Consider the following 27,480-nt stretch of genomic DNA (forward strand, 5'->3'; position numbering starts at 1 on the left):
TCATGTGTATTTTCTGGATGCAAATAATGTTGCTGTTGCTGTATAAAGTCTCCATCCAATGAAAATGTTGATATAAAGAATTTGACATGTAGGGGAGTCGAGTTATTATTATACTTTCAAATGTTCTCCAACACATTTCGTACACAATGGCGTTATCGTTTAAAAATATTTCAGGCATTTATTTTTTTAAAAGCAAATTCATATGATTTCCGGTCCCATTCTGGCTACCGGTGATTAACTTGATGTTACCGTCTGAGCCAATAAATGCAAAGGGAGGGGCCGAGGTTTAGGCGTATCACAGCATACTGCCCAACATTAATTGGGAAACAACACGAAACAGATGAGATTTGTTCTTGTGGAGATATGGCTGACAGCCAGCCTCAGTGTGTCCGGGCGTAAACATCCCCTGAGAGAAGCCATCAGTCAAGTCATGCTCCTCCCTTCGCACATCGTGGAGTGTATTGCTGGCTTTGGAGAAACATTAATCGTGCAGATGGCTGGATGACTGAGTGGTTGATGACTATGAAAATTGAATAGAAAATATATACTGACCACAGTGTCCACTAGATGGAGCCAGAACATTTCTAAAACTGCAGAGCTCTCACAACTGCACCTACAACTGACGTTAGAGCAGGAACACTGCAACTAGCTTAAACGTAAATCAATAAAACTGTGCTTATCCTGTTATGAGAAGTTCACTTCATTCAAACGTTTTTATTGCACTCAAACTTTCATCCACCCACAAAAGTTCCATGGCTTTAGAAATCAAGTGTTTTTTTCAGATCTATTTTGCAAGTAAAATTAGTTTAAAGATCTTTTTTGATTCAGTGTGGTCAGTACCATTTCATTCAATTGAAATGTAGCTAGGTTACTGGCCTGCCGAGATGAGTTTGTTGAATTGCTGATAACTTGTACAGTATTGAGTAATAACCCAGTTATAATGGTCTGAATGGATATAGTCTGGAATCAGTTTAAATATTACAAACTGAAATTGTAATACAAGGCCCTTAAAACAAAGGACCCCCCCCCCCACACACACACACTGTTCACACGTGCGTGTACGCGCACACACACACACACTTCAGTACTCAAAGAAAAGTCCATCGCTCATTTTAGTTTCAACAGTTCTTTTATAGAAACATGACAGACTCTTTCTGTATCTATGAACAGTGCAATCCACTACACTCCTCCATAAAGCTACACATGAGAATTGACAGATTATCATGAATAATCAACAGCATTCTAAACACTCAAGACTATGTGGATTTCATACATTTGACATGACAGCGGGTTAGGTTGGTCACAGTAAACAACTAATATCTACATCAGTGTTTACCTTACACATACAGTACAGACAGTATAACAGTAGTGTGAGACACCGACACAACCTAAAGTATGTGGACACTTAAAGTATTTTTTGGTAATAAGTTTGTGTTACCGTTACATGAAGCCACTTAAAGATGAAAGTGACAAAAACTGTGTGTACAATGGTATGTATGTCTGAGTGTGTGTGTTTGTGTTGAGGTGCAGGCTGCAGGACAGTAGCGCAGTTATCAGGCAGAAAGCATCACAACTCACAGCAGCTATAAACAAACTACTTCCTGTTGATCTCTCTAAATAAAAAACAAAACAAAAAACAAAAGCCTCTCATTGGGTGTCACAAATCCTGCTGCTCCTCCTCTAAGTTATCTGTTGGTTGCACGGAAGTCAGTGTGTGTTCTAGTGACCTCTAGCAGTCGCAGGCACGACCTACAGACAGACAGACAGACAGAGAGACAGACAGACAGAGAGACAGACAGGAGGGTGAGTTTCAAAATTCAGTTTTTCAATCAATTTTTTGCTTGAAAATATTTTCATATATAGATACACATATATAACATAATACATTAAGTTTTGAAAACACAGAAAAACATAGAATATATTGTTGTTTTAGAGTACGAAATAGAGAATGAATACAATTCTTCTCATTCTCAGATAATGAGTGGCGGAAAGAGAGACTGTGTGTGTGTGTGTGTGTGTGTGTGTGTGTGTGTGTGTGTGTTTGTGTGTGTGTGTGTGCCCATGCAAGTGGAAATTGCCACCATCAGTGCAGTATGCCCCTGGAGGCTCCTGCTGAGTTGCTTACATAGAGCACACACACCGTGTTTTTCCATGTGGGCCACCTGTGTATTTCACCTACATCAAAGCTGCTGAAATCAGACTAGTTTTGTTTTCAAGTAGCATCTAGCATCATCAATGTCATCAGGGGTTAAATTAGCTGGAGCTTGGATTCAGAGAATACAAATATATGAAGAGAAAGTCTAAATTACAAACTGGGAGTGAAAGACGTGGGTGTTTTGAGTGTAACTGTCAAACCCTCAAGGGCATCTTTTATATGGCTGCACCACTACATAGAGGAGAAGTGTAGTTGCTTCTGACACCAACCATCCCCTTTCCTTCCCTCCCCTCTTTGCATGCCAGACACCCAGAGCCCCACCAACTGTTGAACAGCAAGGTCCATGGCATCTCACTGCAGCACTATGGGAACGTTCCATACGGTGTCAGTGTGTGTGTGACACGAGGCCGTTTACAGTGAGACAGATGGACGGAGTAAATATAACTTTAGACCTTAGCAGGATGTCGACGGGGTGATGAAATCTTGAACATTTCAGGGGGACAGAAGCTGTGTATCTTGCTGTACACAAGTGCACAGTGGAAGTGGAAAGACAGGTATATTTGCTACTGTGTGGTAATCTTAGAAGGATGAATGTTATGCAAGTGCTTTAGCATTTGCGCTTGTTGCTCTTGTCAAGTGTCAGTAGTTACAATTGATCGTCCTTTCTGTTGATATTTGCTATAAACCATACCGACAAACACAGTTTCCTTTCGGGGTTAACAAATATTGTATATATGCTACCTTGGTCGGAGAGCATCTGCTGAGCATTGCTTCCTGTCCTCCTTCTGCAAAGAGACAAGAGGAGAGCGTAAGAGGAAAGAAACGCAATACATTTGAATCTAGTGTGACTCTGTTCATGAAAACAGGGCCATGTTTGGCACTTGGTAACGTGGTCATACAGTACGTACTGCCTTTACAACATCATATTAAAACTAGATGGTTCTCATGCTGAGTTTTTCATGTCTAACTGCATGAAGGATTACCTCTTGTCCTGGTTGAACTTGCATCTGCAGTGGCCACCTACATCAAGAGAAAAGAAGCAATGACTTTCTTTATATCATATGTGTGTATCTGAGCATTGTTTAAGTCTGTTTATGACCAGGCATGTATATCTGAGTGTGTGTGTGTGTGTTTATGTGTGTGTGTGTGTGTAATATTTGCATCTTACTGAGCAGGATGGTGATGCCAATGAGACAGAGGACAGCAGCTAGAATCAAGCCTCCAACACGCAGTCTGTGGTAGTCTGCAAGGACAGATCATGTTTACCATTAGACTATAAACAAAAATGAGCTAAATAAAAACAGTCTTGAAACATTAAGCAATAAAAACCAAAGTGAGATGCAGTAAAAGATTATTACACAAAACCTACATCAATGTGTAAATAAGTGACTTTACGTCCAAAAAAATGACACTAATTTATCCAGCAGTATAGATATTTACAGCAGGTGTACAGTGTGTATATTTCAGTTTTCTTGTACACTTTGTGTCCATAACAATATTACAGCTGGTGGTTTCATCGTCCACTTCCTTTAACTCATAAATAATAATGGTGAAAATAATAAAAGAGTAATGCATTACCAAAAGTAAATGGGTTATCTTCCGCTGTAGGAACAGAGAAGAAAAGCATCAGTTAAAAGTTGGATGTGAAGAGCAGAGAAACGAGAACATGCAGAAACAACCACATATCAAACAGTGATGTAATAAAGTCAAATGTACAAAGTGAGATGACCATACACAGTGGCCTAGTTTAATTCTCTCAGTAATGATTAACACACCTGACAATCAGGTCATTTCATTCCAACTTAAAACAAACACTACACTCAATTTTAATCAAAAATGTTAAGAAAGGTATTTTTGAATATGAGCTCCTATTTGGATGCAACCTATTAACTGTATTACTCAAATGATTAGAGATACTGAGTGTGAAAAGTCAGTGTACTTACAGTTCTGTTCCTCTGCAGACACCAGTGACACAACTGCAAGAGAGTTCAGAAACACAGACACACATATTACCATCGTGAAGCCCAGCCTCAGTCTGGATCTCATTTTGTTTAATGCAGTTCATGAAGGTTGGATAGAAAACAAAAACACTTCACTTTCTGTTTCACAAGTGCCAAAAACTGCAGTTCCTCAAGTGGCCACTTGGGCCTGGATCCAAAAGTGAGTCAATCCCCATAGACGCCCATTTTAGAATCCCAACTTCACAGCAGAAATGAACATGTTTACAGCCTGGTCCAAAAAACAGTTTTAGAGTCTTTAGCTACTTTCCCCCTTCATGACAACTGTAGGGAGGGTGAGTATTTATACATCTCAATTTTATTAAGGCTTAAAGTTATGCATATTTGAGGGTGTGGCCACTTTGAGTGACAGGCGGGTTCCATCACAGTTCACTCGCTGCTCGGTGCCTAGCCGCTAGCTGTCTGCGACTGTTGAGTCTTAATTCAAGTCACTGAATGTGGCCTCTCAGCTGTGTTTGAGGTGTTGGTGCCTTTTGGAGGATTTTTCATGCAAATATCAGACAGACAATTTGGCTTGTTAATTTACTAATAGAACATAAGGAAGTCTTGGAAATTCTAGTATTATTTTATTTATATTAGCACTAAATGGCAGCCAACAACTTGTCGTTAACTAGCTAATTAGCCAGCATATTGCTTGGGCTAGCCTTCGAGCAAGACGCACAGACGCCCAGCTGAACTAACGATGCTAATGGGGGCGTATGCTTGCCACAGTTATGAAACCGTCATTCACTTAAGTCTCGGCTCCACTCACGCCTCAACTCTTTGCCTAATTCTGGATTAGGCAGAGCAACTTACTCTTAGCTTCAATATTTAATATTATTGTTTACAAATAATTTCACTAAACTTGTCATTTGCTGTGGTTGATATTGCAGTGGCTTCACTAAGCTTTCCTTTTACTAATACTTTTAAGGGAAACGCAGGTAAACTCACGTCTGTTGCACAGAATCACTGACGAATGAAACTGTCATTGTCAGTGAATAAAACACCTCTTTAAAAGCTTCTAAATCTCTGCTTTGCTTATTGGAAAATCCAGATATGTTTAAAGATATTCCATAAACCTCTGTCTGTTTCAACTCTCTTCCTCCTCTTATTCATGTGGATGTTGTTACCTTCAGCTTTTCAGCACTGTAATTGTAGAACACTTCATTTCCCATCTTACCTACAGTGTTAGAGATTTGCTGTCTTACAGTTTATTTCTGTGGGACATGTAATCATATCAGATGTCCAGACAGTTTAAAATTTAGAGTGAAGGGGCAACAAGACAGCCAGTGACAACCCATCCTCCCTGCTGCCTTTCGTCTCACCTCAGACACGTTACTTAGAGTCACAAAAATATAAATACTTGAGCAATATGCTGATGGAAGACAGACCTTCATAAAGAGGAAGTGGAGCAAACAGGTCATGAGTACGTTTTCAGTGACACTGACTGGCTTTTAAAAAGAGAAAGTTATTATTTAATGGAGGATTCTTGGTGATTCCTTTTTTTTTTCTTTTGAGAAAAACTGTGATCACATAAAAAGACTTTTGAAGAGTCTTACTCACGTGTCATCAACACCAAAGCACAGATCTTTGACATCTTCAGGCTTGAGGCTGTTTACCTGCAGAGATAAATACAGACAGTGATATCAACAACACCACCAACAATTAAGGAGGCAATTAAACTAATGTGCACTAATGATTTTCATATGCAGCTTTACATTCTAACTTGGTTACCATAGCAACAACCACAATAAGTGGTACATATTAAACTTGTATGTTTGACTGATGCATGAATGCAGATTGAAGTCGAGTAGTAACTGTGGTTTGCCATTTGAATAAGGCTTTGGTTGAACTAACATGGGGCAAATAAAATTATCTCCAGTCCCCATGGAACAAATAATCACATTTCACATGTGTGTGTGTGTGCATGTTAGAAAGCTGATTGCTGTACTCCAAACTGGCTCATACTGGCCAACACAGTCAACAGAAGTGTGATGCAACATTTAGCCTTTCTGTGTTTTCTGTGAGGGGCACTAAAAGGACTTAAACACACAGAGACAAACTCATCACTCTTGCAGTGCATGCATCCTTCCCCTCTGAAGCATGCACAGATCTGATTGAATTAAGATGGGCATAAAGTGGCCTCTCTGGCTACCTTTCACTCTCAGACACACACAGAAACTTGATCTGATGTTGATGGATACAAAGTGCAAAAATGGAGCCCTAACAGGAGAACTACTCTGGTATCACATATTACACTGCTGCCATGTAAAAGCTTATAAGATTCAATCTTCCTTCTTCTTGTTTCAATGTTTTGTTACTTTACTTTCTATCACAGGCTTATTAAACTGTATATAATGCATGTCCCCATGTGCATATAGTCGTCTGCTGTGGCCGTCCAGATTCTGATTATTCAAGTCCATTCACCCTTCCAAAGCTATTCCTGTCTCTAATGTGATTTTAATCTTATTTCTAGAGTACACTCATGTATAGATGGCCTTTGGACTTTTAGCTTCTTTTTGAAGGTAATGTACGTATATATTTTTATTTTCCAATGCCTGATAATTATCAAAGTTCTTTTATCCTAAAGACAGTCAGACTGAATTTACACTAATGACACTCGTATCATCCCTAATGAACAAGTACATTTCCTGACAAGTGCAATTATATCCCATGCGCTGTCTGAGCCGCTGCCATGTTGAAGGAGCAGCAGCAGAGCTCACATGTGCACTGGGAGGAGACACACCTTGGCTAACACAGCAGTGGTTTTCCACTTACTGCACTATTCTGCTCAAAGCGCTCCACAGTGAAGAGCAAACACACCCATGCCCATTTCAAACTGACATTTACACACAGCCACGTGTGAGTGAACACTTGTATAAAGACATACAAACGTAAAAACACACTATTTGGATGACGTCAAAATTAAAGTTGGGTTGACCAAGTGAGTGTTGGACACACCCTACCATGGCCACCTGCAGTATGGGAGCATGTAGTCAAATTGGTTTGCCAGTTGCATCGGTCTGAATTCCTGATGAAGTTACAGTTTAGCCTGTAGCAGTATGATCTGTGTGGGGCCTGGCGACTATATCAGCTGTCAGTGATTAGCTGAGTCCATCGCTGGTTGTTTTTTTGTTTTTTTTGTTGCAATTTTTTGACAAATTTTTGATCTACCTCCTTGAGAATTCAACTTGGTAAATAATTATTTTAGGTGCAATTCAAAGGGTGCAGTAACAGGAACTGGCAGTCGGAGTGAAGTCGGGCCACATTATTGTTGATATAGAGCAGCGGCTAAATGACAATTATGTCATCTTTAATGGTTGCTCTCTGATCGATTGGTGCTAAAAAGCAACTTCATATTATAATCATATTTGAGACCAAAAACTGTAGTGTGGTTGTGCTCCCTGATTATTTAATAGCATAGTGTATGTTGTCATCTGTTAGTTCACTTGGAAGCTGCAAGTGGAGGCATGACAGAGGATAAGATGAAGGCAAATTAATCCAAACATAATACACATTGTCATTCGGCCCATTAGAAAATCTTAACATATTGCCCCACACTAGATCTGTCTGTCCTCTCTGTTTGTGTAAACTTGACCTTCATGACATTTTTGGGGAAACATTTTCTCATTTTTTATCTTGGGCTTTTTCCTTTTTGAAAAGGGCAATATTAATAAAAGGCCACACAAGTGAAAATAATGCTGTGCAATAAACTATTAAAACTGTGAGACAGTGTATCTGAAATGATTAAACAAAGATGTTTAATGATGTTACAGTAAAGTACCATCCAGCATTTTTGTGCCTTACAGGAAAACAACAGTGACCTTTGAGACTCAGTGATCACGATAAAGGAGGATATAAGTAAAGTATGTGTCTCCCTCCTTGGCTGTTGGTATTTGGAATTTGGCAGAAATTGAGAAAGACAAGAACAGGCCGAGCGCTTTTCTCCTGGTGCCTCTCCACAGCAACTCAAGGCGAGGCAGAGGGAATGTAGAGGATGGGAAACAGGCCAACAACCACTAGAGAACGGTTTACCTCAGGAGAAAGACAAACAAAGAGTAGAGAGGGAGGAGAGAGAGAATGAAGAGACAACAGGGCAATGACAGGAACAGGAGAGAGAAAGACAGGAAGACAGACAGGAAGACAAATGAAGAGGAGACACAGGAGGGCAAACTGAAGGTGAGACGGTTGAAAGGTTAGGTAAAACAGTGAGAAGAGGGCAAAAGGAGAGAGGACAGAGTATAAAGTATAAAAGAGGTGGCACCTCCCTATTTGAAGATCATATTCTAAAGCAAATGTTAGTGTAAGGTGGAGCTAGGACGTGAGTGCTGGAGGTGTGTATTCAAATTATTGTGGCTAAAAGGACAAAAGCACAGCAGCCTGGTGGATAAGTAAACTAAGGTATACATGCTGAGTGCACAGACCGGCCATAAAACATTTGTAGCAGATGACATAATGCACTGTCTGCCCTGTTACTGTACAACAAAGGTAGCTTTCACCCAAGAGCTCTACAAAACAATCTGAAGATGTCACCTTAGGCTCTGGGAAATTGTAACGGTGATTGTTCAGTATTTTCTGACATTTTATAAATTCCACAATTAGTCAGTTAGTCCAAAAATATAAACACATTCATCAGTGTTAAAGATAATTGTTATTTCCAAACACCTACAACACAATATTTAATATCAAACATCTGTGGATCTTTAAACACTATGTATTTTAGGCCTGCAACTAAATCTGTTTTTCATTGTTGATCAATCTATCAATATTTTTGGGATTTTGTGATTACTGGTTAATGTTGTCTATAAAATGTGAGAAACAAGTGAAAAATGCAGATCACAATTTCGCAGAGTCTAAGGGAACATGTTCACATTGCTGGATTTGCCAAATTTATAGTCCAGAACTCAAATATATGTGAGCATACTAACACAACATCAGAGAGGCTGGAACCAGCAAATGTTTGACATATTTGCTTGAAAAGTGAGTTAATGAGTAATCGGTTATCAAGTTCCTGATTGATGTTCTTTTCTGTCGATTAATCAATTAACTAACTACTTCAGCTACAGTAGCAACTGTTACAAAACACACAAGAAGTCTGATGCAGGCTGTTGTCAAAGACAGCATTATCACAGGTGTGGCAGAAGGACCTCTGATGACCCATATCTAAAGCACAGTTTCTTTTCCCCTGAGCACAACTTTCCTGTGGAGCCACTTCTCCATCTCCGCCTGATCCCGGGATAAAGAGTTTTCTGTTCTGGCTCTGTCATGCTCCTCTGCCTGTCTCCGACTGTCCCCCATTTTTTTGTTTTCAGCTCTCGCTGCATCTCTTTATTTCTTCCAGTCTTTAGGACTGTTTTTCCACTGTTTTGTCTCTTGCTCTCTACACACGCTCTGCTTCTTTCACTTAATTGTCTCTCTCTCTCTGTCTGATACTCCTTTCCACTTATGTGAAAAGCTTTAAGAATTGCCTATTTGTTTGAAAGCACTGTTTCACACTACTCTTCTGCTTTTGTCATGATACTGTCTCCTCTCCAATTCTCCCTAACCTCTTTAAACCTCTCTTCTTCTACTTCCCTTTTCTGACACACTTCTGCACGTTCTTGCTCCTTCACCCGTCCCCTCTCCTCTCCTTCTTTGAAGTCTTTTCCACTCATTTATCCCTTCCTTTACAAACTCCCTTGTTCAGGCCCCATGCACGTCTCACCCTCATACGTCGTCATCGTCTCTTTTTTGGGTCCCATTTTCCTTCTCTCCTCTTGTCCACCAGTGAGGATACACAATAAGTTGCAGGGTAGTTATAACTCTTGAATGCAGTCATGTCAGTCACTTTGTCAGTCACTCAGTCAAAGACCCGCCCACTACTTACTCTCCAACAGTTTTCATTTTTAAATTTTGTTGTGAAAAAGCTTCAGAGACTACACTTGTCTCATACAACAGCCCTGCAATAAATTCAACCTTCATGAAGGTTATCATGTTCAGCTTTTGTTGAAACTGTTGTAGAGAGGTGTTAATTCATGTTGGAGGCTGCAGTTTGTGTTGTTGTTGTATGGTATTGGTTTATAATGAGGGTGTTTCTCATATATACCCTCATTAATATAAACATGGTGGACAAAACACTAGAGCATACACTGTATAATGCAATACAGTTCAACAGCACCACAAACTACAGCCTCCAAAATGACCAAACATTGAACCAACCTAATAAATTAGCAGTGTAATTCTTATTTAGTATGTAGTTCTCACACAAAATGTCTCCCACAGAAATCCTTTACATATCCATTAAATATAAATTTTGAGAACATCTTGAGATGGGATGTTGCCACAGATTTTTTTGAAGATGTCATTTTTATGATGCTGCAAGCACCGCAAATGAAAACCCATTTATTTATATTGTATTGAAGTGAGGCATTAATCTCTGGCTATAGGCTCAGTAACCATCATGGCAATACGATTTTTGTATTACAGTAGTAATGTAAGAGTGACTTTTTAATCAGTGCCACAGGAGGAGGTCAAGCGGTCACCAAATACATTAGGGCTCTGTTGACTTTTACGTTAGTTTTATGGCCATTTAGAAAGAGGTTGTTGAGACATCTAGGGTTCAACGAATGAATGGACTAAACAAACAACAATCCCATTCTCAAGTCCCACAGCTGGCAGAACAAAGATCATGTACGTTGGTGACTATGAGGAAAATAGACAAAAACTGAGAGTGACACCTCTTCTCTCGCTCACTTCAACCCACAGACAAAACACACAGACAAGGAGGGACACAGTGCAGACATACAGAGAAAGGCCACCAGTTGACTTTGAATGTGAGAAAAGTGTTTACTACTCCTTTCTTGTGACTAATTTAGGTGACAACACACATACATACACCCCTTGAAATAGCCCATAGGTTATTGAAATAGGGAGCAAAGTGTTCGACTACAACATCCATTTGTCATATACATCCCCTGTCAAGTCTTTAACCACCAACCTTGTTCAGACTTAATCCACACTATTTATCAAATCAAAACATGTATATGTGTATATGTACATAATGTATGTCTTTTGTAAAGGAAACCCAAAATCCACAGATTCGATTTCTGCTTCCTGTATTTTGTTTGCAGACGTGACTTTGTGTTATGGGATGTGGTGTGCACAATGTGCATGTGTGTCTGTTTCTATTTTTCCAACATTACCCACACCCATTCCTTTGAGTGCCGGAGACCGGCCCACATGTGTGTGTGTGTGTGTGTGTGTGTGTGTGTGTGTGTGTGTGTGTGTGTGTGTGTGTGTGTGTTCCTGTACTGCACAACAAAGACAGCTGCCTGTTCTCAGTGGCATTTTTTATTCCTAAATTAGCAGCACTGCATTACAGTGTGCAACACATCCTTTACAAGACACACACACACACACACACACACACACACACACAAACACACACACAGCAAAGACTAAGCACACTCGATACAGTGTGAATCTGTCATGATGAATAATTTCCTTTTATCTCAGCTGAGACATAGTTGGACCTTTTGTAACTTGTTCCTCCCTTCACTTTACGAATCTTCTTAGGAATTTGCCATTTTATGACTAAAGGACATCATGTTTCTCAAGAGGTTTAAAAACATAGAAATGAAGCGCATGACCTCAAATGTATCCTTGAACTATTGAAGAGAAGATGTCTTTGTCTCTGCGACTGCTGAATAGCTGGATAATAAAAGCTAACAGCTACTGAACAGATGCAACTAAAGTGTTTTCTCTGTTAATGTGTAAATGCGAGAGAGATAGGAAGGAAGAGACTGAGGGTGGGGGAGTCAATGGAGGCAGTGCACTGATGAAGGAAGAAGAGAAAGAGAAAGGAAAGTACAAACAAGATATCAAGTTGGGAAATACGAGGGAGTGAAGGAGGAGGAAGAATTCAAGCCTGAGAAATTGAGGAGGGTAGGGAGACGGGGGAGAGTGTGGTTGGGAAGGAGGGAATAAGGAGGGACACAAAGAGACATACAGAGGGTAAGAGGGAGTGGAGCATACTAGAATGAGTCACACATGGTAACCACAAGGCTAACAGAGAGCAGCTAGCAACAGACTTCATGCCCCTCACGCTGTAGTCATTATCAGCAGATAAAAGGATGGAGTAAATTCCCATAATTTCATCTCACCTTACGTCCATAAAACTATTAATCCTGCACAAACTGACGAGAATCAACTCTAATCAACTTTTTTTAAGATTTGAATCCTCTGTTGTGCTTCCAACATGTTCACACTGAAATAAAACGGTGACCCTGTGATGTTTAAATTTTCATTTAACTGTTATAATACTGCTATGTGTGGACTGGTTAACAAATGATAAATGATTAGCTGTGTACCCGCTGCCTCTAAAGAAAACCTTTGTGGTTACATAGGGAAAGACTTGAAGGTCGCAGTCACATCCCTGGTATAAAGTCATTGTCTTCTTTTTGAGGTTTCTAAATTTGTGTTTGTGAGGCACCATAAGTGTTGTGAGGAAAGATGAGGAGAGAAAGTGTGTCTCTCTCTTACTCCCCTCCATCTCTCTCGACTGTTTCCCTCGCTCGCGTTTTCTTTTTTAAGATCTGTGGTCATGTGAGGCAAGGTGAGGACAGAGAGCTAAGTCTGTCTCACCTGAGAAAGAAAAGAGAACTCTTTCTATTGACACCTTCGTTCACCCTCTCTCCATCTCTGGCTGTCACCCTGTAACCTCGCTCATCCCTCTTTCTCTTTTCTCTCTCTGAAACACTGTGCACATGTGAGTTGAGTTAACGTGCAGTTATATTTTTTACATATACATTTGTGCAAAATTGTCATTCAGCAGATACTGTCGCTGTCACTGTTGCTTTATCCAACAAATGGTCAACATCTTACAGTCCTCTTTTTCTTACAGTTCTATATATCATACAGCAGAATTCAACAGCTCCTGTATTTGCCCTTGTCACAATCTGTCCTTGTGCCACTTACTGTTATCACCACTGCCCTAATCAGCTAGCCTTTTAACAACACACACACACACACACACACAGATCAGATTGTGTTCAATAAAGCATGCCACAGTGTATATATTGAAAAATTCCTCAGTAGGAGGTCGTCACTGGTACTGAAAAAAATATATCAAGCTCCTAATTGGTGGTTTTTAATAATCTGATCCATGATACCTGTTAAATGTCCACTCTGCTAATGCTTTTTACGTAATGCTATTTTTTTTTAAGGGTTACGTATAAACAAATACAGTGGACGTCTACTATTTTTATCTGGTGGCTTTCAATAAGGACCAAAGGTACAGACACAAACAGCACCTCTTGTGTACCTGTGTACTTTTTAATCTAGTAAAAACAGTGTGCGTGCAGGAGGAATCTATACCGGCACGTTACGCACGTTGGTCCGTGGGCGCATGCAGTCCCATTGTCCTGGCACTGGTGCGCTCGAGGGGAAATGTCCTGATAGCTTTATAGGCTTATAACAGATGTTGTATTGCACTCTCGCATTTTAACGACTTTGAGACGTTTTCTAGAAAAAAAATCGCGTGTATACATTTAATTCGAGCCTTTTTATGTTTTTAAGTAACCGAATGAGACAGTTCATAAGAAACATACTGATTTATCCAGTTTTCCTTCGCAAGCAACCCTGTTTAGAGAGCACTGCCATTGGCCTGCGTTACTTAAGACTAGCCTACGGTTGCTAAACTATGCTCCAGTTGCCTAAAAATGATGCGCAGCAGCATATCTGGAAAACTTGGAACTTCATTAGAAAATGTCTTCAACTGAAGAAAACACTTGAGGAGTTAGAGTTGTGTGAAATATAAGCTATATTCATTGTTCAACACTTACCTCTGACAAGTTGGAGATAGCAGCGACAAAAACGAGGAAATTTCTCTCAGGCAGACGGATATGTGAGTCAGAGCAGCGACTTTTTCTCCACACTGTGCGCCAACACCCTGCCTTCACTACTGTGTCACTCAACAGGTTGGCTTCTTTTTTTTCAGAAAAGGGGGCTGAGTTTAAAATGCTGGAGTTTTTGTTCTGATCCTGGGTCGGTTTGTGCTGCTCCGACTGGCAGATGAAGAGCAGAGGGCTGGAGAGGAGCGGGGCGGGGAAGCTGATCCAGAGTCAGGACTGAGATCCGGGAGGAGGAGTGGGGCGTTTATGTTTGAGTGTCGAGAGCGAAGATGTCGAAGTTTGTCGAGTTGGGTCGATTTACCTCCACTCTGGGAAGTGCAGGTAACAGCTAGATGCATAACAAAACGACACGACGGCTGCAATGAAGATGGATAGTAATCATTTTAAAGTATAGTGCTGTAATATATATAAAAATGGGACTTTAGAAAGTCAATAACTGCCCTTTTCAGTCATGGAAACAAAGGTCGTTAAGGGTCATAGACTAATAATCTGCAGCTTAGAGCTGTGTGTAAAAACAACACTGATATACTACGATTTGGTTGAGCATATAGCAACATTTATTTTAATTTTGGATGTGCACAGCAGTTGGTTTCTTTCAGATTCTTTCAATGCTGAAATGTTTGACCACAGGGATAATATAACTCTACAGGTTATCATACAGCAAAACATGCAATCATGTAACATTAGGCCACAATGACTCAATAACATCACAATATGTTCCTAATAATGCACCACTTCAGAAGCTATATGCAACATTATGGTAGTGACTCAACTGAGCAGCCTGTCATGTGCCTTTATAGGAATAAATATCTTTGTTAATATACAGTAAATGACCCTGATTTACATTATCAGTACAGATAGAAATGTATCCAAAACGGGAACATTTTGAAAACAAGAAATAATCAGGGGGATTCATTAATTTCTTTTCACTTGTGACATGTCAGTCTATGAGGCTGCTTTCACACTTTTCACTTACTTTCAGCAGCACCTCAGTTTTCTTCAGTTTTTTTTTTTTTTGGTAAATGTTATTTCTTTCCACAGGTCTGTACAAGTATAATCATTTGAGCTGGTGTTTTTTCCTCCAATCAACCCCCACCACACAGCCAATCTCTCCACCCCCTGCCTGTCAACTCTTCTCCCTGGATGAAACCGGTTTGTCAGGAACGATATCAGATTTCACTGCTGTCATCTTCCGCTTTTCTACAAGGTAAGGCAGAGGGGCGGGGCAGCAGTTTGCATGGCAGTTTGGGAAGAAAGACAGAGAGACAATAAAAAGGGGGGAGGAGGTTGAGCAACATGTTAAAATTCAAACACACAAACATGCACACACAATTGCAAGTGAGTTATAAGAGAGAAATAACAGCTTACTTGTTCTTCCCAGAGCACCTGTTATCTGTGAAGGCAAAGCAGGATGTGTTACTGAAGTTACACACACTTCAATCCACAGTCACATCATTTCTTCTCTGATGATGCTTATTCTAACATGGCTTTGACTTGAGATTTAAAAAGAAAACAAAACCAAACATGTATGAATAGCTAACGTCTTTTGTTTCAGTCTCAACTCAATAACAGGTGTGATTTGCTTACAAAGTAAAACGCCGAGTCCTCCAGCCACCAAAAAGCTGGCACAGACCAAGCCTCCAATTCGTAGCCTTTCATAGTCTGTCAGATAGATCAATCAAAATAATCAAAATAAGTGGTTACATGATACTTTACACTTATCTTTTTATAATCCATTCAAATGGGTGAGAGAATGTACATAAGATGTGATAAAGGTGTCTGTACTTACTGTAAACAAATGGATCTGGAAGCCAAACGCAAAAAGGAGAAGAAGAAATAAGAAAAACAGAGAAAAAATTATGGACATTATTAATATTATCTTACTTATTTAAAAATGTTAATGTACAAGTTGGCCCCAACCATTGGTCCATGTTACTGGGATAAATTTAGTCTTTCTTAAGCATCCATTTTGAGTTGGTAAAAGTAAATCTGGTTTGATGCTCCACCACTACAGAAGATACAATTTAGGAAAAAGTGGTTTTATCAGGTTTGTCATGGAGACAACAGAAGTTAACGGGTGTGATTTCTTCAGAAACCAGTTCAACAACAAACCAGTCTCAGAACACGAAAAGGGGAAAGTTGAGTTTTGGCCTTACTTGCTTCAGTTTCCATGAAAAGGGAGAAAAGCACTGAAAGAAAGTCAGACAAATAAAATGTTAATTTTATTGAGTGGGAGTCGTTGCTGCCAGACAATGTGTCACCTCACAGTCAACACTTTCAGGAAATTAGAGAAACAGGTCTTTCTAAAAAAAAAAAAAGATTTATCATTTTGGTGTCATGGTCAAGGGTTGCTTTTTGCTCAAGCGTATTTTTGTATCATGAATCTCTTAGGAAAAGGAAGGAACTTTTACCAGTAGAGTGAAAAAGGTTTGTAGGTGTGGATGATCTACTCTGATGCCCTTTACAGGTTCATGCATTACAGTTGTGTAAACTGTCGTCTGCTAATAAAACTCTTCTGTGACACAATCTTCTGTGGTAGAAATTCACAGACTCAGATTCTTCAAGCTTTGTTTTTAGTACTAGATGGTAACATTATCTCCCAGAGAAAGGAGAGTGATCCATGACCTTGAGACTATGATCCTTGTTTGTAGCAGATACGCAAAGACCATTTTTTTTCTCTGTTCCAGGAGAGTCCATTTACGCAGGGCACTAATGACATGAAATGATGTATGTACGTATGTGGAAAAAATCTGTTTTATATTTTAATTACCTGCCATTATGGCCACAAGAGTGATTTGTCCCATCTTCAACACAACTAAGAGTCAGACAGAGAGAGAGAGAAATAAAGAAGGAGAGAGAATATGATTGTGAGAGACAATAAAAGAGACAATAGAAAAGCAAAGAGTCAACTTTTTCCCATCACTTTCCCCTTCTTTCTCACACGCATGCATGCAAGCAACAGAGTACACACTTCTCCCTCTCCCCAGGAAGGACGTCCTTGTTGTGTGAGAGGTCAGTGTCTCGTCGGCAGGGATGTGTTCTGGGTGTTTGGAGAGTAAACACCGGATCATTTCTTGTCTCGGGGTGAAACCCAGCAGGTCTCCAGACAACTTTCCTTCAACCTTCACTCAAACTGCCATGTGCTTTACAGTATCTAAAGACTATTTTTCGTCCTTACACTTTTTATGAGACATTGTTTTTTTTTTTTAAATTGACTTTATAGAGGATAAAGTTTAATGTCTGTGTTTCTCATTGACTGTACAGGTTAGCTACTGATGAGTTTTATCATTTTAAAATATGCATTTTACACTAGATAATGTATAGTAGTAAGATATTGCTCTTAAATTAGCATAGAATAGTCATCCATTGCTGTCATCGTTAATTGGGTTTATCTGGTTCGTTTGGAGTTCAGAACAAACTTTTAAGCAAAAACCTTCAGGCTGTTCATTTTCTCAAAAAATATAAAAAACATTTGCACTTATTTCTTCTCATGCAAGTAACTAAATTCATAAGTAAAAATACAGCATATACAATTTCAAACATTAACAATGAGTTCTATCTGTATAGGACAATTGGACCAGCATTTTCTTTTTTACACAAACACCCCTGTTAGGCACTGTCACCTCTAACTGACCTTGGACACCCTTGAAGCTGCATGGAGGTTAGATTCACTGCAGCTTTTCCTCTGTCATTCACTTCTGTCGGGCTCAAACAAGTTTTCCATTCACAGGTAGTTCTTTGCAATGTTCCTCCCTGGTATTTAAACCATATGTAGCAATAACACAGTGAAATTAGCAAAAAAAAAGTATCTGCATTCGCCACGTAACGCCTTGCAGCAATATACAAGGTGCGCCAGCTTTTCAAGACATGGACATCATATGAAAACATAGATAATACAGAGAACCGTTATCAAGCCCTTTTTGTTACTTCCATCATGACCTTTGTCAGAGAGTTCTTGCACTAGAGTATCAGTTAGCATGACATTACTCAAGGTCTTTGTCTTCAAATCCCATGTCTCAAAATGCCTCCCACTTCTCAAATGACAAAACAGCAGCAAACAGAGCAGAACAGAAGAGATTTTCTGCTTAGGTTAAAAGTGATTTACAAGATATTTAAATTTTGGCCAATTTCATGGATGTTATTGCCCAAGATCAAAACTGGTACATTTTAACCAGAACCAGTTAACTCTCGTTAACTAAATCACTGCAGTGCCGGACATCCTAAATGTTTTCAAAAAAGATGACAAAACACAAAGATAGAAAAAATACAAGTCTAAACATAAATCGGCCCATCAATCGTAATGAGTCCTATTGCACATGTACAAAATATCATAAGTTATAAACGGAGGTTATACATGCCTTGAATTTATCTGTGAAACTTCAACCTTGCTTTATTTCTTCAAAAAAATAAATTCCTCAAATGACCTCACCCTGCTGCATGTCCTTCATAGCCCACAACACTCTGCCCTCTCACTAATGGATTAATAATCATTAAATGAAAATCACAAGCCTTACACCTAGATTTTTCCACAGAAGGTGACCTTGATCCCAAACTGTCATTCCAATCCTGCCTTGCTCCACCGTACCTGTGCTTACCTGCGCTGATGGATTCAGGAGCAGAAGAGAGTGTGTGAGTGTGAATGTTCCACAGCACTGCCTGGTTAAAAGTATGTCTTTTCTATTTCACCTGAATAAGTAGTGCCCGCTCCTCCTCTTTGTTTGGGATATAAACTTCGGTGCGCGCACGTGTCCAGTGTGAAGAGAGATAGTTGCAGGTAGAGATGTGTTAATGTATGTACAGGAAACTAGCAGCAGTGTTATTCCATAAACATCAGCATGTGTGTGTGTGTGTGTGTGTGTGTGTGTGTGTGTGTGTGTGCATAGTTTACGATTTTCCTCCAACCATTTTTACATATAACTAATCCCCATGCTTAAACTTACACCAACAAAACTGGTTTGACACACCAGTGATAGTTAGTGAAGCCTTTACACTGTGTTTAAACAACATATTGAAGTAACAAAATCAGCCATGTATTGTCTGTATTGTGGTTCTGTGTGGGGCCAGATGGGGAATCAGTCAAAGACTATGAGAAGATAAAATAGTCTAAAGTCTGAAATTCTGAGGGTTTAGTGGACAAAACCTTACAGATACAGCAAAAATATTTTTTTCTTCTTAGTTTTCTTACTGTAATTTCTACTTTTTCACAGGTAATCTTGGATGTTGGATGAGACAAAGAGGTTGTTTTTGTGTCGTATGGTCCTCCTGTCCTTCCTCTCTCGTTTTGCTGGCCTCCACTGACTTTATTATTCTGCTGTGTCTGTCTCTGTCAGGAATCCCAGGTGTCCCCAAGTGCTCCGCTCTCTGTGGAATAGCTTGCACTGCGTTAGTCCGATGGTTGACCGGCTTTCACTTGACCTGGGCGGTAGGGATAGAGTTTATTTATCTTTACTTATCAGGATTCATTCAACTTCAAACATAAGCAGGTGAAAATTATTGTCAGTGTTCACCAGCAGAGCTCCATTTATCCCATAATATACTGTATGTAGGTGGGTATCTGTGAAGATTTGACGGCGTTACCCCTATCTGAGCGCATGCAATACATGTGTGCAGAAATATGTGAGTGCATTTGTCACTGTTGTAATCTGTGACTATTTATAACTTTTCTTGTCACATACTGACAAAGCTGTGGCATGCATCAGCCTCTTAACGAATGATAATACTGTAAAGACAGAGGCGATAGAGAATGACACAGACACAGACACAAAGAGACATAGTTTGAGGTGTGTGTGGTTGTGTGTGTGTCTAAGTGATAATACAATAATTTGACAGCAGATATTGAGGCAAATGGTGACGACAAAGCAGAGAGATACAGAACAATAAAGATCCAACATCTGAAGCTCTACAGTGGCTTTAATTGTCACATTGTTTTGATTTCACATTAATAACTTAATGTCATGTTTTTATAAGGGGATTTGATGACATTAATCTACACACAACATCCAATTATGACAATGTTCAAAAGATTTTTGCAACAGTAAATCTGTAATACACAATATGGAGAGTGAAGGATTTTTTTTGCCCTCACTATATTTGCTGTGTTTGCTGGTGTCTGTCTGCATAAAGCACCACCTGCCTGTAACATTGTTTGTGAGGTTACATAAAGGTCACTTTGTTCCATGACAATGGCGTGTCATTGATAGAATGAGTGCAGCATGAGACTGTAGAGGATAGAGGATACCCAGTGGTGTTTCTCTCAGTAGATGCATCAACTTGGATGTTTCTATTTGGGAAGAAAATTACAATATTACTGTCCTCAGCAACACATTGTCTCATCCCCTCCACTGAGCATTTTGATGATGTTACATTAGTGTTAGGCAGAGCACAACATTAATGTTTAAATAATCAGTATATACAATAAGTCTTGCTGAAAACTCTGACCTTTTGTGTAAAAAAAAAAAAAAAAAACTGTAAAAGCAACACAATTATATGAAAATAAACCATATGAATTAGTTTAAATTGCAGCAATACAATTAGATTGACTTCATAAAGAAAAACAAAGATGATTCCTGTGGACATCAAGTCTAAATATCACTGCCTGGTTGACATAAAAGAAAAACCTAACCCTAAAAATTGCTCTTTGGTTGTTTACTGCAATCTTATTGCAATCATACTTTTCTGCATTGGTCATTTTATAATGTAAGCTAATTTATACTTCGAGAAGAACAACATAGGAGACACAGATCCGCTCTCACAAGAACACAAGAAACTCCACAATCAGCAGTTCAAGACACGATGTCTCTGATGTTCATCAGTTTTTGTCTCATTGGTCCATCATGGATGTGGCAAGATAAAGGTTAGTTGTAGGGCAGTTAAAATGACTCAAAAAGTTGTAAAACTAATCACCTACTCCCCCACCAACATGACTCAATATGATCAACTTGTTATTCTTTAACTTTTATTGTAATAGTTTAACTTATGTTTCCTACGGTATTGATGGATGTAACTTAAATTGATTCATGACAGTTAAAGGTCATCTTGACGACACACACTGAACAATGTAGGTTATCAGCGAAGGCCCAACCACACACACACACACACACACACACACACACACACACACACACACACACATTTCACTCACACATAGCAACACCTGTGTCTCTGTTATGGTGGTATTCAGAGTGTTTGTCCATAAACAGCAGAGCTAAAAGTCTAAGGACAGGTTAGCTTACATAGCAGAGAGTCAAATCCAGTCATTCAGCAAATAAGTGAGCTTTAATAAGATCTGGAAAAAGAACACAGAAGTTAATTCAACTTCTAGGTAATGGATAGTAATTCATTTTTCCTTGCCTGCAAAGTCATAATTGGAAACAGAAGTTAGTGGTGGGTCCTCACATGACCGGGGTGCAAACATCAAATTTATGTGGTCACATTGCATAGCGATCACGACAAGACTTTATTAAGTTGTTCAGAACATGAAGAGACCAGACTTCAGAATATGACGGAGAGCCATCATGGAGTGAACTGAGGTGTAGCTGAACAGCTGAGTCAACACGTTGCTCCATACTACTTCTGTTGTATCAACTAAAAGATGAGGGAGAATTCTGTCCTGCTGTGTGTGTGTGTGTGTGTGTGTGTGTGTGTGTGCGTGTGTGCTTTGCTGGCTCTATCGGGTGTCACAAGACAGTCAGGGGAGTGAAGACCACAGTTAAAGTCAGTCATTCACATTCATTGGTTAGTGCTCAGTTAATTGAATTTTTACAATGGCCAACAAGAAACTGTGCAGGTTATTTGTGTTTGTGTAGTAACATGGCTTTATTTCAGTGAATTTGGGAACAGAATACAACATTAAAACAGTAGGTTGAAGTGGATGGTGTAGATTGACATTGACTCCTTTTGTGTTTTTTACTTTGTGCCATAAAACAACATGAAGTGGGAGGGACAAAGGAAATCAAAGCCAAATACTGACCCTGACACAAGCTTACATGTAAGGAGTTCACCACCAGGAGGGAGCAAAAGACACACCAACACTGTGTTCATCAGTTTACTGATCAGTGTGTCTATCTTTGCTCTGGTAGCTACTCTCTGCCTTTCACATGATGTTGCACTTTAGGATAATTGCAGCTACTCTACCTTTTACATGGACATGGAGAATAATCAGCCATTTATGATGTAACTGTGCAGCAGGTGATTAATAATGCAGAGGATTAAGAGATGATGAAGGGATAGAGAGATAACATCCAAATTAGCCACATTAATTCACAATCTATCAGCATCTATATAAAGTGCCCACCACCTGTTAACAAACTGTCCGACCCAGTTGTATGCTGCTGTGTCTACATGGCTGAATATGAAGAGCAGTTGTTGCAGTGTGAGTGTTTCTAATATAATCAGTCTTAACATTTACACATAGAGTACTGCATGTTAAAGGTGGAAACTTAAATTCAAATTTGTGTGTCCAGATAGATAGATAGATAGATAGTGTCCCAATTACCCAGGTGAAATGAAATAATTCACATTGTTACAATCATTTCATGGAAAAAAATATAAATAATAAAAAAAATATTTTATTCCAACTTTATGAGCAACAGTGTAAATAGAAAATGCTGCATGTACAGTATTAGACTACAACATTTGTCATGTCAGTGCTGGTTTGTGCCACAGGTACTTCATGTACTACAATAGGTACGTAGGGTCATACATACATACATACATACAAAGGTCATATAGGGATTGCAGAACTCTCTGGTGCACAATGTCAAGTTTTAAAGGAACTGAATTCACCAAAAATGTGCACAAGACTGGAAATACAGTATACTATACTACAGTATGAATCTGACGATCTGATTTGCATCATTGCATCTTTCCCTTTCCTTTAATTAGTTTGGGTCATACAATCTTAAGATTGCCAGACATTTTAAGAGCACTCAGTTTTTGTTTTGACATCACAGAACTTTAATTTGGTGTGGGACAACATACTGAGAGAAAGCTCTGATTTGAAAGTATATCTCATGTACAGTGTCACCAGGCGACAAGAACATGACGAGTTATAAACAAGGATGTATTATAGTAATGTAATCATAAAAATATCTAAATAAATTAAAAAGCAGTGAAGAGTGCACAAGCAACAAACACCAACAAAAGCAGAAAAACTAATACATCTCTGAATTCGTCCTGTGGAACTAAGAACCACTATAGTTTCCCTTTAGGCAAAGATGGTGACTGTGTGACCATAAAAACACTCAGCATGAGAACATTATTACTTCATTGACTAAATCTCTGTCGCAGCTACCTCAAACACCAAACATAATCATGGACAGCACACCAGAGGAAGTTTATTATAACATTTATTGAAATAGATGAATAAATGAATGAAAGCTGCTGCTGCGGCGGCAGGGTGGAGGGAGAGAAAGCAAAGAACTAACCTACACTCAGCCCCCTCAGCTGATCAAGCGGGAGCTGGTAACAGGAAACAATAAAACAAAACAGGATATAACAATTGCAAATAAAGGATTATAAATTGAGTATAGAGTTTTAATTGATTAATGTGACAAAAAAGTGCAACGTGGTCTAATGGCTGTTTTAGTGTTTATTATTTACTATCATTTTCAAAGTGAATATTTTTGTGGCTTGTTATCGCCTCAGTGAGTGCTTCCCTCCAGTGGACAAACTGTGAAAGTGTAGCAGACTAACCTGGTATTAAAGGCACTGGGATCTTCATCAGTGGGTTCTTTACTTCCATTAGTTTGTTATAGAGCCGTTATTCATATGTACTAACACAGAGAGCAGCTGCTCTCCTATTCCTCATTTAACTGGTGACTGTTTGCAGAAAATCTCTTTGTGGCCGCTTACTCCGCATTTTCAAAACCTCTGCTTCCGCTTACTGCTGCAGTCAGTACTTTAACCGGCAGCAACACTCACACTGTTTTTCTTACAAGTGGGAAAAACTAATGAACATTTAGTTAAACAACAGACTGTTCTTCATATCCTGGCTTTACTACATACAGTAATCACAACAACAGATTTTACATGTGTCTGTAAAGGCAGTGCACATTATGACCTCCCACAAGTGGGGAAGGGTCAATCATTTTGGTGGATTGTGTGAACAACGTTCGATTACTGAGGGCAGAAAAAGGAAGTGAAGACTAGATCGGACCTCAGTCATCATCTCCAGACCTGGGTTCAACCCAACTTTCACTTCACTTGGATTGGTCGAAGGTATTTCATTATAAAAGCAGTTCATGCTGTATCCTGTGTGGTTAGACGGTGGAGATGAACCCTGACTACATTTTCATCATCTCTTGCTAAAATACAGTCTTTCTGTCTCCTGTCAGTCCTTTGTTACTATTGTGGTCATATCATCTTCTGTTTCTTTTCCCCCTGAAACCACAAACACATCACACATTACTTACTCACTCAATTTCCGTCCGTCTATCTGTCTATGAGTGTAGTTATTGCTGTTTTTTTTTTTTTTACACATTTTTTTCATGGCCATGCATTGAGGCGGTACTTACTGAAGCACTTCTGCAAGGTCTCAGATCTCCGCAGCATCGTGTAAGACAAACCAAACACCAACAGTATACCAAAGAAGCCCCCAATGCTACAGCCGATGAGAGTGGTGTAGCTGGTGCCGTTGTCTATAGGAGAGGAGAAAACAGGACGTAGTGAGGCAAAATGTAAAATTACATTTGTTAAAAAAAGTCTTGAGAAAAAATAAAATCATATTTATATTTCTAGCACACTGAAAAATTACCTGTTTTGAAGGAGAATCACTAGGTGGAATAAGTTCTGCTTGTACATCGAATTGAAAAACTGTTGAATGGTACTCTTCAATTATGTGATGCTTTTAATTACAGGATTTATCAGAGGTGACTGAAAGCCTCAAAACAAAGTATTTCAAGATTCCAAACATCTTAGCTCCTGTCTGTATACTTACATACAGTACATGTGAAGACTGAATTTAAGTTATTTAAATGTGCATTTTGTAGTGTATGGACCTGCTGAGGGAACTCACAGCGAGATATTTAAAAATGGATGCTCAGTCACATTCACTGTTCTATGCCCCTGAATGAATTTAACCAAAGACATGTGCCAAGTAGTGGTGTCTGGATCTGGCAAAATTATTTAACGTGACTGAGATAGAAGAGTTTTCACCATAAACACGTAGGACAGCAGCAGGTGCATCAGGATTCCTCGACTGCTGACAAAGGACTCGTGTGCCGTTGTCGGAGAAAGAGGTTCCCCTGAGGGTCCACACGGCCAGTGACTCTCCCTTCCCCACATCACAGCTTCCATAGAGAGCCTGAGGAGCGAGACGACGAAGGGGATGAGAGGAGCGGAAAGGGAAGAAAGAATAACATGTTGAAGAATATAAACATGATGTGAGCTGGGATGGGATCCAGCCCCCTGAGAGTTTGCGTGATATAAATGAAAATGTTAAGAAATATAACTTTAAATTACAGTTGCACTGTTTCAAGAGAGAAATTTGACTGTTAAAATTGTTAAAACATTCAATTCAACAAAAATAATCAGGCCTGAGAGAAGATAATGAGGCAGACAGAGACCACCTCACCTGGGGGATATCTTCCACATGGCCGTGAGGGCAGGTGAGGTTGTATTTGCCGTGGCTCCCATAAAGGATGAAGGTGAGGTTGGGAGAATCTTCGGGAACTCCACAGCGAAACACTGCAGGTTCTCCCACAGCCACTGTGACGTCAGCTGGGCGTGTGAGGTAACTGGGTGCTGCAGAGTTGGTGGTGCCGACAGAGGAGATGGTGGTGGTGGCGACGACGGTGGTGTTTTGAGCTGGAACAGTGATTATGTGTAATTGATGTGTGTGTGAGAGAGAGAGGGATGAAGAGAAAAGAGCTACAAGGGGAAATAATTGAACTTGTAACAATGATTACAGAGAAGTAAAAGCATATTTATTTCCTGGTGTAAAAGCCACAGGCACTGTAAATCATGTCCTGTTTGTTAAAATTATTAATTAATTATTACCATTATTAAAGAAAAATATCTGAATTTTCACCTGTTAGTGTTTCAATAAAATCTGATCACATCAGAAAACAATGAAAGACATTTATTTATTTTTACTTTTTACAATTGATCTCTTGTCACAACTAAACATGCAGGCAATTGATCAGAAACTTATGAAACACTTAAGGAACCAAACACAGACACAAGTGTAACAGTAGCAGCAACACGCTGTGCACAACATTGCTCAGGTTATTGTTGAGTTCAGTTCAGGTTTTATGCGTGTTGAAAACAAAATGCTACCTGAGACTTCAGTGTCTGATATCTGACCTTAAGCAAAATCCCTCCACTGGCGTCATAAACATTTGGATATTGTAATGACTGGAAACCTGCGCGCTCCTGTAGGATTTTCTTGGAAGGGTGGAACAATTTGAAACTGCAGAATGAGGAAGTATGATACAAAAAGTGACTCAAATCCCATTGAAAATCTTACAGACGAAGGTTCTTGCCCGCTGCAGTATTTAGTTTTGCAGTGGGATGGGATTTTGGACCTCAGCCTCACCGTATACTTTGTTCATTATTATGACGTCTTGATTAATAGCAATGTATGCATGCTTTCAGTTTAGGCTTTAATGATTTTACTGTGATTAATTACAGGAAACCTTAACCTTGTCATGTTTGTCATTACCTGAGGAAGGTGTGATGAGTAGGAGCAGAGCCAGAAGCAGCAAACACATATGAGAGACTTCCCTCTGTGTCCTCATCTCTCCTTTCCTCCTGTTCTCCATTTCTTCACACTCAGTCTCTCTTATTCCACAGGTTAACCTGAAAAAGTTCAAACAAAGTAACTTTACTGTTCACATTACAATAAAGTAATACACACATATAATATATATAATAACAGAGTCATTGTGTGAACAAGGGCAGATAAACAGTAAAATGGTTATTTGCCCTGAAGGTATTTTGGATACAGTGTGTATTTTAGGAGATTTCAAACTGAGTTGAGAAACATCTGTAAAACATAGTAAATATTTTAAACCAAAGTTTTTATTCAACACCATCAATCGGACGAGAGTATTTGGCCCGAGCAGTACATCAGCCATAAAATTACAGGATTTAAGTAATTCTCCTTGCTTTTAAAAACCTCTGCTGGTTCAAGGCCTCTGTCTTATGAGTATATAAGCGAAACATAACAAATACACAGACAGACCATTAGAACTGTGAAATCACTGACCACAAAATGAACTGGAACTCCCCAAGCAGGTCTGCAAGTAGCTTCCTTATTCGAAGACTGTGAGAATCAAGTCCTATTTTCGTTGAATTTAACTTTTGAGAAGCGCCAACGCTTCTCTCTGACACATGTATCTGCTGGCAGTGTCTCAGTAAACAGTGAGGAGACGGTCGTCAATGTCTCCACACAATGCTGACTCTCTCCATCCTCCCTGGTCTGACCAAGTCATGAACA

General features: G+C 39.4%; 2 protein-coding genes across 4 annotated transcripts; both read right to left on the reverse strand.

The window, feature by feature from the left end:
• Window positions 1–1,107: 1,107 nt before the first annotated feature.
• On the reverse strand, window positions 1,108–14,110 carry LOC111227732 (FXYD domain-containing ion transport regulator 3-like). The gene is made up of 8 exons (XM_022753417.1): window positions 13,974–14,110; window positions 5,716–5,771; window positions 4,099–4,131; window positions 3,734–3,757; window positions 3,324–3,398; window positions 3,139–3,175; window positions 2,897–2,940; window positions 1,108–1,749 (listed from the first exon to the last, which is right to left on the reverse strand). Exons 2-8 carry the CDS (start codon window positions 5,747–5,749, stop codon window positions 1,730–1,732), a joined length of 267 nt encoding a protein of 88 aa, XP_022609138.1. The 5' UTR covers window positions 5,750–5,771; window positions 13,974–14,110; the 3' UTR covers window positions 1,108–1,729.
• Window positions 14,111–19,336: 5,226 nt separating this feature from the next.
• LOC111227772 lies at window positions 19,337–27,480 on the reverse strand. Of its 3 annotated transcripts, none has more exons than XR_002665356.1 (7): window positions 27,250–27,480; window positions 26,704–26,840; window positions 25,615–25,847; window positions 25,197–25,344; window positions 24,557–24,679; window positions 23,736–24,422; window positions 19,337–19,457 (listed from the first exon to the last, which is right to left on the reverse strand). XR_002665356.1 is itself a non-coding variant. In XM_022753473.1 (6 exons), the coding sequence occupies exons 2-6, from the start codon at window positions 26,801–26,803 to the stop codon at window positions 24,373–24,375; spliced, it is 654 nt and encodes a 217-aa protein (XP_022609194.1). In that variant the 5' UTR covers window positions 26,804–26,840; window positions 27,250–27,480; the 3' UTR covers window positions 23,621–24,372. The 3 variants fall into 3 exon arrangements, 1 of the variants encoding a protein (XP_022609194.1); XR_002665355.1 differs by lacking the exon at window positions 19,337–19,457 and adding an exon at window positions 20,006–20,322; XM_022753473.1 differs by lacking the exon at window positions 19,337–19,457 and having other exon boundaries at window positions 23,621–24,422.

This window comes from Seriola dumerili, unplaced genomic scaffold (genome assembly GCF_002260705.1).
Source record: "Seriola dumerili isolate Sdu_G_001 unplaced genomic scaffold, Sdu_1.0 BDQW01000191.1, whole genome shotgun sequence".
Classification (NCBI taxonomy): Eukaryota; Metazoa; Chordata; class Actinopteri; order Carangiformes; family Carangidae; genus Seriola; species Seriola dumerili.